We start from the raw sequence: 12,500 nt of genomic DNA, 5'->3' as shown, positions 1-12,500 counted from the left end.
TATGATGGGGTCATACATAGTGTTTCGCAGTTTCGTGGTTTAGTAATGTCCGGAAAGAGTTGTCCACTACAATCTTCCGCCAGTCGCCTTTTTTTTACCAAGGGATAAAAAGACTCCACAACATGACGTTTACAATTCATTTTCGGCAGCACGTGCAAGATATAAGAACAGCAGCATAAACACTTCCATCTCGCAGATATTTCCGATAGTGTCTGCATTGCCTTTGTCAACTGGATTGATGAAGCTAACTTTTCGTGTTTTTCCCCAACGACGCAGTTCCACAGTTTTAAATCCCTTATTCGTCTTTAATTTTCTGGCACAGCTTGATGCTTCTCTTGTTTTGAGAACTGTGAAGGTACATTAAAAACGCGTCTTTCAATTCTATCAGCGACATTCGTAAATTCTCCAAACCAGAGATGCACCAAGTCTCAACCTGATTGCAGTGTGAACCTTAACTTCCTTACGTAAAGGTATTTTCTTTCAGTCGGACATATTCACGTTAGCAAGCACCAATTTCATGATCAAATCTGATGAGTATTGTCACGTGATCTGATTTTGTAAAACAAACTGTCGAGCAAATAGGGTCTAGTGGGAAAGAAACTCCACCTAAATTTGCGCGAAATGTTCATGAGGGACGTTAACAGAGGTACAAAGTTGGCTTGAGAGGGTGACCATCCAGGAATGAGACATTTTCTCTGATTTGCGTTCCGAGTAAGAATTTATGAGACTGTTCAATGGAGTGGAAAATGCTATTCCATTTTCTAAAAAAAACGGGCTTAGTATAGCGCTATCCCGCGCTGATGTCTCGCTTACTCCTTCACGTAGTTGCCAAAAAGCAAAACAGTAGTCCAGACTTCATTTAAACACCTCTTTTCTTTCACACAAGATCAAAAAGATAAGAGGCTCAGACAAAACCTAAACTCTTCAATTTCTCGGTTTCAGATTCGGCACGAATTTTTTCGCGTACTAGTACCACAGACATACTGGAGAATCGAGTAAAAACTTCACTCGCAAAGGTACCTGTTTGATTTAAAAATCACACTGTTAGCAATCTCGTTCCAAGAGTCATCGTTCCCTTGACCAGCGGTCGGGAAAGAGAGATTCTGGTCAAATCGAAAAAGGGCCATGTTTGATTGACTGCTGATAAACGGTTTCATCTCTGTTATGGAACGAAGGAAGTCAACTACGTACGGCTATCAACTTCCTGAAATCAGTCGAAAGGTTACAGATTGTATCGTTCGAATTGTGCAAAATATTCTTTAAAGCCTCTTACTGAGTGTCCTTAGTAGAGACAGCTCTACTTTAGAGGAAAAAGCCGTATTTCTTAACGCCTGACTTTTCCCGCATAGTCAGAAGACCCTTCACGCACGCGCAGTTATTCATCGAAAACCAGAGTTTCCTCCAGCGCCCGTTCGGCTGGACAAGGGTAACAGAGGCTATGGGAACGAGATTGCGCTGTTTGTAAGCAAACTTGGCCATCCGGAGATTTAAACTTTTTATTCAACTTACACGACGTACAATCTGCTTCAACCTTTAAATCTACTTAAAGAAACAAACACTTTAAACATGCTGAGAAGATTCAAAATCGGCGAGGCAGAGAGTCTAACCCCGATTGATGGTTTCTCAATCCAGTTTCTCAAAAACCTTTCACAATGGCGGCAAAATAAAATATATTCTCTTGTTCTAATGCTACTAAGACTTTCTAGCCTCGCTACGGCGAGCAAATTTCAAAAGAATATTTGTTTCAAAATGAGGGCAGTGGGTCTAATTAACATCAATACAAAAGAATGTAAAGGTCGCCATTTATGAAAATGGTCTATAATCATATCCTCTAGACTAACGAGACAACCTCCTGACAAGCCGAATTTTTAAAGTACATGCATGCACATAGTGGTACCCAGCAAAACAACTGAAAGCTAATCGTTTTCAAAGCGGGTTTTTAGACCTAAATACTGTAGATCAGCGCGGCTTAGCGCAGATACACTATTTCTCGTTGAACTTAAGCTCTAATTCCGCCTGTTTTCATTCTTTTTACAGCGGTGAGCATTAAGATGAGATATTGTGTCGTGTAAATGATACAAAACGTCCAATCTCATTTTCAGGGATGACCAAGTGTGCTGTTCGGAATTCGTTTGAAGTCGAAGGTTGGGATGAAGAGGTAGTCAGCATGCGTAACGAGTCGCGAAACAACAAAGTGCATCGGTCTTTGACAAAAGAGAACACATTTACCGGGAGTTTTTGAACGAGGGAGGAATGCGCAATAGTGCCACTGTCCTTGTAAATGTACCTTGACTAAACCGCATCAGCTTTCAAGTGTTAGTGCACGTGTAGCCTGTTTATATCAGGCTTGGCTCGGCCAACGGACGTGTTTACATGAAAAACTTCATTGTGGTTTATATCGTGTTGGATTTTGTTTACGTCCTTTTAGTCACTACAGCGCCCGTTTGTTCGAAAGCCGATTAAGTTAATCCAGGATTGTTTCCTGTTTTCTACTTTTTGGTGAAAGTTTCTTTTACTTATTTTTGTTGTTCACGATTGATTTTATCTCATGTAAAGTTTTGCCGAATATCAGCGTTGAACAGCATTTGGGATTAGCGTTAATCGGCTTTTGAACTCCGGGTCTGGGATAACAACAAATGTCTGTTGATTCAAAATAAAGGTCCACCTGACAATAGAAACCATTCTGTAGCAAACAAAAAATGGCCTCAATTTTTTTCCTTCCATGTAAATCACACTGGACCATTTGAACTATTTTCTGCTCGACCAACAAGGATCTCGGTAAGAGGGGCAGTACGCCTTACAACATGAACGAGACTTAATCCCCGTTTCTCGAAAGTCTCGTTAACTTTTCGGGTCCGAAAAGCTATTTGTAAAACTGCCATCCGCTTGTCTTATAAAAGCTGGTGTTTGAACCAAAATGATTGTGAAAATTGATGACCAGATACCTCTGCCTCCTTAAGCTACAGAGGGAATTGAGGCACCTGAAAAGTTTCCGAAATTTCGAGAAACGGGTCCCACTTGCGGTTAACGTCTTCGCTTAAAACTGCCTTTGCGCCAGGCTCTCGAAAGCGTCAAATTCGTAATCCAAACCGACAAACAATAGCACGGTGCATAACTTCTAGAGCCTTAGCCCATCTCCATCCCCAATAGTCAAGACATAACAAACATCTCACCTTTCCTCGTGTAAAAGTCGAGTTTCCTGTACTGGAACACAATGGTTAATAAAAACAAGTTACCTGTATAAGCTTTTTAAACCAAACACAATAGATGACTGAGCGTTTAAGAGTGACTGGCAAAACAAGCACAATTAAGTAGTCTCGCTTCGGAACCAAGGCAATACGGACTAACTAAACGAATCAGCGTAGCCCACTTATTTGTGCTTGATTCACTTACGCTACTACTTAAAACTTGCGCAATATTGTTTAACTTCGACGAAAATTCTTCTGAACCGAACCCTTTTTCCGAGTTGCAACGCTTCGCCTCATGCAAACTTGACTAAATGTTGTTGGTCATGTAAGACAAACGGGGAGCAACTAGAACTTAAGAAAAATATCTTACGACACCAATTGCTGTCGTCGCAGTGCCGTCTTGTTTAATGAAGCTTGTTGGACAAAATCTGTTTCAGCATTGCCTCAATTACCTCTCTTTTAATCCTTTTGGACATCTTGAAACGAACTTCCCTTGAGGTGTTTTCTTAAAAACGACATCACTGCGCAGATCAGTCTTCGATTCTGCGCTTCGATTTGGCAGACTGGTCCGTAGAAACTTTAGGCACAAGTTGAGTGAAACTGGGTGGCCTTTATTGCATATGCAACTGAACCATTAAACTGATGAATTAACGCATCTACTAATTACCTGTGGTTAAAACTGAAATCGGTAATATCTTTCTAACAATGAAGAATTTCTTGATTCGAACGAAAGCAACTTCTTGCTTCGCACTTGTCTAAAGATCATGTTAAAAAAATCTAAAATTGCCCCTCAAATGAGCTTATTTGCCTAAATACGCCCAAGATAAAAGATAATGAAAACGGCATTTCAAACCTACAAACTTAAACCGACAAACTTAACGTCAGTTTGCAGAAAAAGTCGTCCAACAGATGGTGTACACAGTTGCTTAGCTCGCGTTAAGTGTCTCTAATTTATAAGCAAAACTGAAAAAAATGCACAGACGTTTAAACTAACATCGTCCTAATCAACTGAGAGAAGAAGCCACTGTTCAGTTCTTTCAATATCTTCGCATCATACTGACTCGTTGAGGCGCCTTGTAAGGGTCATATCTCACATCGGCCGCCGCAGGGTGTCGCCTCTCTGGTCCAGGCACTGCAGCTCCATTGAAGGCTCCTCGGGCCACTGGTGTAGCTAGTGAACTCACCGGTGGGTTCCACGGAGCAGGGGCAGTCTCACGAGTTGCCGTAATAGCAGCACGCGATCTGTTATCCACAGGAGGTCGCCCGGCACTAGCTAAACCAAGCGCTGGATTACCAGCTTGACTGTTAGCCCAGGCTCCTCTGGCTGGCGCAGAGGCTCGGCTGATTGGTGGACGTGTATCCCGGGCATCATAGATCGCTCCGGCACGTGGCAGGTTCTGTTTTGTTTCCTCCCCACGCTCACGTGGTCTTTCGCGTTCTCTGGCAGCCAAGGCATCTCGGTCACGTGACGACAAGGTGGGAGCATGCGAGCCACGCCAGTCACGCGCTGGCGGCTTGTTGGGTTCCACGCCTGCACCAAGACCCACAGCACGGTGGCTTGTAGTTAGTGGATGGGAACCAAAACGCGCATCAACATTTACAGATCTTATGTCTGTAAGACCAGAAGCACCGTGACTAAAACCTGGGCCACGATCAGTTTGGGGAATGGGAGGCCTGCTGTCCCTCGGGTCAGGTGCGCGCCAGGTAGGCTCCTCAATTCCGCCCATGGTTTTCCCCAGCTCAGCACGAACGCTGTGGGCTTGGGCGCCTGGTCCGGACCCAAGGATTCCTCTGACACCGGCACGCTCCAACAGGATGCTCAAACTCTTCTGTGGATCCATACTCGCCCCAAGAACACCAACATTAGCACCTGACAGGTCTGCTTCAGTTGCTGCTGCCCAAGTCTTGCTCTCATGGCCGCTACGCTCGCGCGATCCTCTAGAATGGTCGTGGTCACGTCCGGAGGGTTTGTCACGACCTCCGCGATGGCTGTCATCGCTGCGGCGCTCTCTCTCATCTTTCTTCAGTCGCCTTTCATCAGCACGGCTATATTCCTCACTTCTGCGTGTCTCCCGTTCACGGCCGCCGGCATCACGATGTCCTCCTCTAGAGTCACGCCTGTCAGAGGACACATCAGAGCGGTCACGTCTCTCACGATCGTTCAAACCGGCACTGAAAAAGTCACGGGGTCTTCCTTCCCCAACTGCAGCTCGTTTCGGTTCTTGCCAGAAGCCCACAGGCTTCTCAGCATGTGCAGGATCACCGCGTTCAAATGGTGCGCCAGGGCGTTTCAAGTTTCGTCGGTCGCGTTCTAATCGTTCACGTTCTAATCGCTGACGGTCCAGTCGCTCACGCTCAAGGCGTTCGCGTTCCAAACGTTCCAAGCGTTCTCTTTCAATGCGCTGTAAGCGATCACGTTCAATACGCTCACGCTCGAGTCTTTCACGCTCAAGGCGTTCACGGCGTTCTCTTTCCAAACGTTCGCGTTCTTCTCTTTCCCGTCGTTCCCTTTCACGTTGTCGTTCGAGTTCTCGTTGCCTTTCAATCTCTCGTTGCAGGCGGAGACGCTCTCGTTCTTGCCTTTCTCGGATCTCGCGTTCACGAATCAGTTGCAGTCGACGCCTTTCGCGTTCTCTTTCTCGCTCACGTTCGCGTTGGCGTTCAGCCGTTTTTTCACGTTCAAGTCTTTCTCGCTCACGTCTGAGCCTTTCTTGTCTTTCGCGTTCGCGTTGTTCTCGGATCTGTTTGGCTCGGTCTTGTCGCTGTCTCTCCTGCCTATCACGCCGAATCTCGTCCAGAGATTTGATCTTTGGAGATGCTCGTTCACCACCTTTCTCTTTACTGCTCTTGTTGGTTGTGGCTGCTTTCTCGTCTTTGTCCTTTTCGCTTTCTTTATCTTTATCTTTATCCTTCTCCTTCTCTTTGTCCTTGTCTTTCTCTTTCTCTTTGTCCTTGTCCTTGTCTGTCGATTTAGTTGAGGCAGAATCGGCTTTGTCTTTGTCTTTATGTACTGACGTCGCCCGTTTTGAATCATCCTCTTTTTTGCCACTGGCAGTAGTTCCTGTGATTAGCATTCATTATAAAACAAAACATAACATTTTATTCTCATTGTTAAACATAGCATGTCCACAAATACTTAGACAAACAGATTTCCAGATGGCAAGGACTTGTTTTGAGCTTCATTCGTTATCACTGGAAAGAGAGGTTGGTTCTTTTTCCTTAAGTAAGCCCCCAGGGATTCTTGAAACCATTTCCAACACTTCAACATGGAATGGTATCTAAACGTTTCTTGAACAGGCAATAACGACGGGCGTCCGGCGTTCTTAGTATCAATGCGCAACAGTTGTAGTGCAGCAGTACAAATATACCACTCTAGAGAAGTAGGAAATCTAGAGAAAGTTTTTCAAGTAAAGAGAGTTTCACAGAATGGACCAACTGTTGACAAAGCAAGAGAAGAATTACCAACGTGAAGAGGTGGTTGTTCAAGGAAGTATTTTCTAAGAACTATTAGACAACAACTGTTCCTCTTTGGAAAGCCACATTTAGCGATTACAGAGTATCAACCATTATTGATATCAGGACTTAAGAAATTCCAAACTAGAAAAGTAGCTAAGTTAGGAAATTTTTGAATAGGTTAGGACAGCATCTGCAACCACGGCAATAGTAAATTCGTCTGGCTCCAATGATGGCATCATCCTGGTTATCACAAATGGTCCTTACAATCGTCATTATCATCATTGGCAGCGTGTGAAAGACTGCTCGAAGCAATGCAGCCAGGAGAACGACAACTGAAAGACTGGATTTAATGTGAAATTCTACGGATGTGAAGTAGTTTTACCAGACAAGCAACAACGTGGGTGTGTGCTGATTGCATGTACAATGACCATCATTTAGACAGGAAAGTGTAACACTAACATCCCCAAAATTGTTTAAAAGACAAACAAACAATCGAAATCTAGCATAAGAACAAAAGACGAAAAAAACATTGGAACAGCAATGAAAAGATAATGCACTCCTGACAACACGATACCAAGATCAATTTCTAACTACATGTAAAAACTGACCTGACTTCTGCTGTTTTGGTGTTGATTTAGCAGTAGGTTTAGTGGTTGATTTAGCCAAAGTTTTAGCGGCTGTTGTGGATTTACCCGTTGATTTCTCTGCAGGCTTCTTAGCCTTGTCTGCTTGTTTCTTATCATCAGTTTTAGCTTTGGATTTCTCTGCCGATTCACCTTTGTTAAGGAAAAAAAAAACCAGGATGTCAGAAGAAAATACATGTTATAAATAATGCCAATTCTATGAGCCTTGCTATGACCAGTGAAGGGATAAGCTTAAAATTTTACTCCAGCTTATCAGTGTTCGACACTTTCTTTCTTACCAATTTGCCCTTTGGGCAACCAGTTTTGTTTTTTTGGTTGCCCACGGTTTTTTTTTTCGGTTGCCCACCTTCTAAAAGACCTGTTGCCCATTAAAACTCAAAGGAGGCTTGTAGAAATTTCAATTTTGTGTTATATGTGTGTACAATGGGTTTGAAAGACCAACGCAACTCCTGCTCAGTGACCATGGTGCTCTAGTAGCCTTGACAGTTTTGCTTTGACAAGCATGTCTTAAAGTGATTCCTTAGTAACAGAAGTTGTCGTAAGATTTTCTTTAAACTTTTCTCGATTCAGTGTTCCATACATTATGGTGACTCGAAATGTGCAGTTAAAAAGATGGGTCACCAAGCTCGTTTGCGAGATGTAACTTGCTCAAGTTACTCATTTAATCTTTGCGACTTCATCTATCAAGGACAAGTTTGTTCCATCGGTTCACGCTACGTTTTGCAGGAACAGGAAGCACAACTTTGACGTAATTCTTGAAATAACAAAAAGGTGTATTGTACTGTTCAAAAGGAACAATTTAATGTTTGTTTTATGGCACAGGCGCACGTCTTCAAAAGGCACTGACTACAAATATTCCTCGGGTGCGTGATGTCGAGGAGACAATTTTGTGTCCAAAAGAGATGGTAACTTTTTTTTTCTGACGTACAGCAAAAAGAGGAGGAGTAAGAGAATAAATGTATGCTAAAAAAAAGAGATGTCACAAACCTCGTTTAACAGAAAACAGAAAGCAAACCAAGCTCGATCCCTCGACAACACGTCTCCCCGATAGCGCGGTTTCACTTTCACTCTCGGAGTGAAATGACACTCTAGCATCATCAAGGCTATCACTCGACTTTTTGTTTTGCGAGAGTCTAAATAGTTTCCCGTTTTGCTCTTTACTGCCATGCTGTGAAAACGGCTATTCTTCTTTCAAGCGAGCTTTCCCGCACGAAAGTTCGCCATCTTGAAATGTTTTTGGCCACTTTCGATATATCAATATTCACACATGGCTACGAGTCTTTGTTTAAATTTAAACATTGTTTGTTTAGAAATATCCGTTGAGACTTGTGAGACAAACAACTTTGTTTAAATTTAAACATTGTTTGTTTAGAAATATCCGTTGAGACTTGTGAGACAAACAAAACAGAACTGAGCCGTGAAATTTGTCCATAAAACCTCTTAGCCAGGCCTGAATACGAACATGCCTTCGCTGTTATGCGCAGAAAAGGATGCGCAGTGCAATACAAGGGAATCACGTTAACGCGATTTTCCTTTCCTACAAGAGATCAAGGGAGATTCCTTGAATATCTCTCTGAGATTAGGTTGGTTTTGAATTAAATGCCATTTGTCCAATAGTATGTTCTTCAAGTCTTTCAAAGCTGGTTGAAATTGCGTGACTTAAGGTAGAATTTTCTTGTGCTCTTGTTCGATATCAAAGCAGCATCATCGTAGCGTATTTGGCCGTGCGAAAAGTGGGTTTCATTGTAAATAACATTCTTTTAGCGCGGAGAAAGATGGCGGCTACGAACTTGTGCCTTCCAATCAGTTTTGGGGTTTGTACTAAGATATTTTTAACGGAGAAACAAATGACAGCAAAGAGATGTAACGTTATTTTTTTTATCGTGTTTGCGGTGACTACTATTACTGGTCACTTTCTTCGTTGCAAATCAAATCGTTCCGCAAAAGGAGTTGTTTAACTTGCCCACGGATATACAATTCGCTTTCCCCGGGCAATCGGGCAAGTGTTAGTGTCGAACAGTGGACTTAAAAAAAAAAAAAATTGGCTGCTGTCATAAAAGCCTCTTGGTCGTCCCTCTTAAATCCTTCTACACATACCACTACAAAAGTAACTTATACTTTTACTATGGCTGACTCCTGGGCCCAGTTGCCCATAGCCCGATTACGGGGATCATGGATCACTTGAAATTAATTTCCAATTTCAGTTTGTTTTCAACTTAAAAGATTTTTTGTCTTCAATTTTGACTCAGAATTTTGCTTTCCTTCGGCATAAAACTCCAAGGTTGAGGCCCTTTTGACGGGCAAAGTTTAACCCTAGGATGACATCCAATCGCAGATTAGTGGTAATTGACATTTGAACAAACTTTTTTTCACCAAGGGGGCATTCTTGGTGGTTGACAGTCTACCAACATCTACACGTAAGATGTACACTGGACATCAGGCATATAACTTGAGCTATGCATCTTATATGAATATGTTTGCTGTAAAGTTCAAATTATTATCAACTTTTCTTTGGTGCCAGTCCCCAAAGAAACCTCAATAAAAAGAACCCCTGATATTGTGCCTAAATCTGGGTTAACCACCATCCAACTGTTCCTGTAAATAACACTACCGACACTTGATATGGATGGAAAGGTCACCGTGACATCAGGATGCAATTGCTTTGTTAAACTTGCTGACAAGTGGTGTCCTTGGTATTCTGTAAAACACTTACCTTTGACACGACCATGCAATCTTCAGAGCTGTAGTTATGGATTGCTGTACATGTACCATTGCTTGCTTACTGCAATTTTCACAATTCTAAGAAATTTTACCTGCAAGTGCTAAGCGCCAAACGGAGTATTGCCTTCCATGGATCAAATTTCCAAACATAGCCCGGGAAGATCAACTCTGCCTCCGGAAAGTGAATAGGAGTTTTCGTTTAGTTCATAGCTCACGAACCATTATAATATCCTTTCGGAGGTTCTTCAGTAAAAATATTCTTACATATTCTACCACTTTCCATTGGGGTCAAGGTTCGAATGTGCGCATGTACCATGGGAACCAAAGATGCTAATTGGTAAGTTAGTCACGCATCAATCAATTTCAGCATCCGTGGTTTTGGATCTACTCGGGAGTTTTATTGACGGAAGTCAAAACACAGTTTGGCCGTTGGCGCTTGAAAAAGAGATTCCACAGAATTATGAAAATCGCAGTAAGATGGATACAGGATAGAGAACTTACCTGGTTTATCTTTCTTTTCTGCTTGTTTCTTCTCTGCCGGCTTTTTCTCAGCTGGTTTCTTGACAGTCTGCTTCTTGTCTGCCACTTTTTTACCCGTGCTGCCAGACTGTGTTGTAGGTAGGCGGTCACCTTTGGCCTAAAGGAATAAAGACTCCCTTTCAGTAAAGGAAAGTAGAAACGAACTACACAAGCCAAATCAAAACAATACTACCAGGAATTAATTACACCAATATCTGCAAAATTGTTATAAGCAACACCTTTAATTATTGCACATCTAATGCAATTTTAGCTCCATTTCATGGGTAACAGGAAAAAAGAGACATTGCTCCCTTCTCACTGGGAAAGCAGTTAGAGTTTTCATCAGCTCTTCCTTAATTTTTAGACTCAAATACCAGTGTACAAAGGGCCACAGTTTTCCCTTGTTGTTTTTGAACCACCAAAACTGAAAATTACCCTGTCCACTGTAATGGTCTTTCCATGCAGCTCTGTTCTATGAAGATGGGATATACACTTGGCTGCCTCTTCACTTGTTGACATAGTAACCAGTCCAAAGCACTGAGCACCAGGAGCTTTAGAGTTTGTGACTATTTTAGCCCCAACAACCTGATGATAACAATATTATTGTCAAGATTTACAACAGCATGGGTTAAGGATAGAAACAAAATTGAGAAAAACTGATGAACAAGTGAACAATAACAGCATCAAATGTTAAAAGGAAAGTGTCTAATCTTCTAGTGCTGTAGAGCACTAATTGGGGACACTGTAAATTGAAATTAACAAGTTAACGCAAATCAAATCAAATTTTGGTTTTTGAGGAAAAGGGAAACCCCGAGTACCCAGAGAAAAACCTCTCGGTGCAGAGTAGAGTACCAACAAACTCAACCCACATATGATGCTGAGTCTGGGAATCGAACCCGGACCACATTAGTGGGAGGCGAGTGCTCTCACCACTGCGCCATCCCTGCACCTTCATTCAAAACTATTCATTTAGACACATGATCTAGGATTGCGCCACTCTCTATAATTAACACTAACCACCCTATTAAACAAGAAAAGGAAAGAAGAGATGTAATGAATAAAGACAGTTGTAGTGAAGTTGGATCATCCTGAAAGTTGCTTTGTTTTCACACTTAGAAAATTTCCACGACTTTGAAATGGAATGATGCACAGATGCATGTAAAGACAAATTATTATTTTTGCTTACAATGGTGCTAAAATCCTTGTGGTCTAATTACTTACAAACTCATTTACCTATTCCTGCAATGACTACACTTTTTTTGGGCGCAAATCTATTCCAAGCTGTTTGAAGGTGAATAGCAAAGGATATTGAGAGTTTGAGTAGCCAATCAGAGTACACCTTATCCACTAACAAAAGAGGTTAGTTACTTGGTTATGCTAGGTCCCAGAAGAGAGCCTTACCTTTCCGTATTGACTAAATCGTGTTTTGAGATCTGCCGCTCTCGTCACAGATGACAGATTGCTCACCCACAGGCTCTTGCCAGTTTCCTTTTTGTCTTTTGCCGATGTGCTTTTGCCTGGTGTTTTAGTTGTTTTATCTGTAGCTTTTGCTGTCTTATCTGTAGCTTTAGGTGTCTTATCTGCCGCTTTAGTTGTTTTATCTGCAGCTTTGGTTGTCTTGCTGTCTGTCGCTTTTCCTTTAGCTTCACTCACTTTGCCTTTTGCTTCTTTATCTGATGAACTGTCCAAAACAAATCAAGGAATAGCATGAGCAAGATTTACACTGTCTCCACCCTTTCTGCAGAATAGCAACTAATTAATTTTAGTATAATTTTCAGTGGTGAATATAAGAATTTAGTGTTATATCCACCACGCTACCCGGTGAATATAACATTTTGGAGGCGCGGCTGCTAAGCCAATCAAGCACTTTTCGTGCCTTTTTATCTTGTTTTAGCCCTTGTTTTGCACTTTCTTGATATTCACTGCTGAAAATTACACTAAAACAATTATTTGCCTCAGGCTCATTAAATAT

At 42.1% G+C, this 12,500-nt stretch overlaps 1 protein-coding gene across 2 annotated transcripts in view; it reads right to left on the bottom strand.

Annotated features, from left to right (window-relative positions):
• LOC137991971 (scaffold attachment factor B2-like) overlaps window positions 1–12,500 on the bottom strand; it is a 21,866-nt gene that overhangs the window by 794 nt on the left and 8,572 nt on the right. Inside the window, exons 5-9 of one of the 2 annotated variants that reach the window (XR_011121629.1) lie at window positions 11,930–12,209; window positions 10,964–11,113; window positions 10,511–10,646; window positions 7,253–7,420; window positions 3,174–6,249 (exon numbers count right to left, since the gene is read on the bottom strand). Coding sequence is in view for 1 of the 2 variants with exons in the window: in XM_068836988.1 (XP_068693089.1) it covers window positions 4,226–6,249; window positions 7,253–7,420; window positions 10,511–10,646; window positions 10,964–11,113; window positions 11,930–12,209 (2,758 nt within the window). In the remaining variant the exon portion in view is untranslated. Of the gene's footprint in view, window positions 6,250–7,252; window positions 7,421–10,510; window positions 10,647–10,963; window positions 11,114–11,929; window positions 12,210–12,500 lie in introns of both variants that reach the window. The other variant, XM_068836988.1, reaches the window with a different exon arrangement.

The sequence above is a fragment of the Montipora foliosa genome, chromosome 2 (assembly GCF_036669935.1).
Source record: "Montipora foliosa isolate CH-2021 chromosome 2, ASM3666993v2, whole genome shotgun sequence".
Taxonomy (NCBI): Eukaryota; Metazoa; Cnidaria; class Anthozoa; order Scleractinia; family Acroporidae; genus Montipora; species Montipora foliosa.
This window is presented reverse-complemented; position numbering and strand designations above follow the sequence as displayed.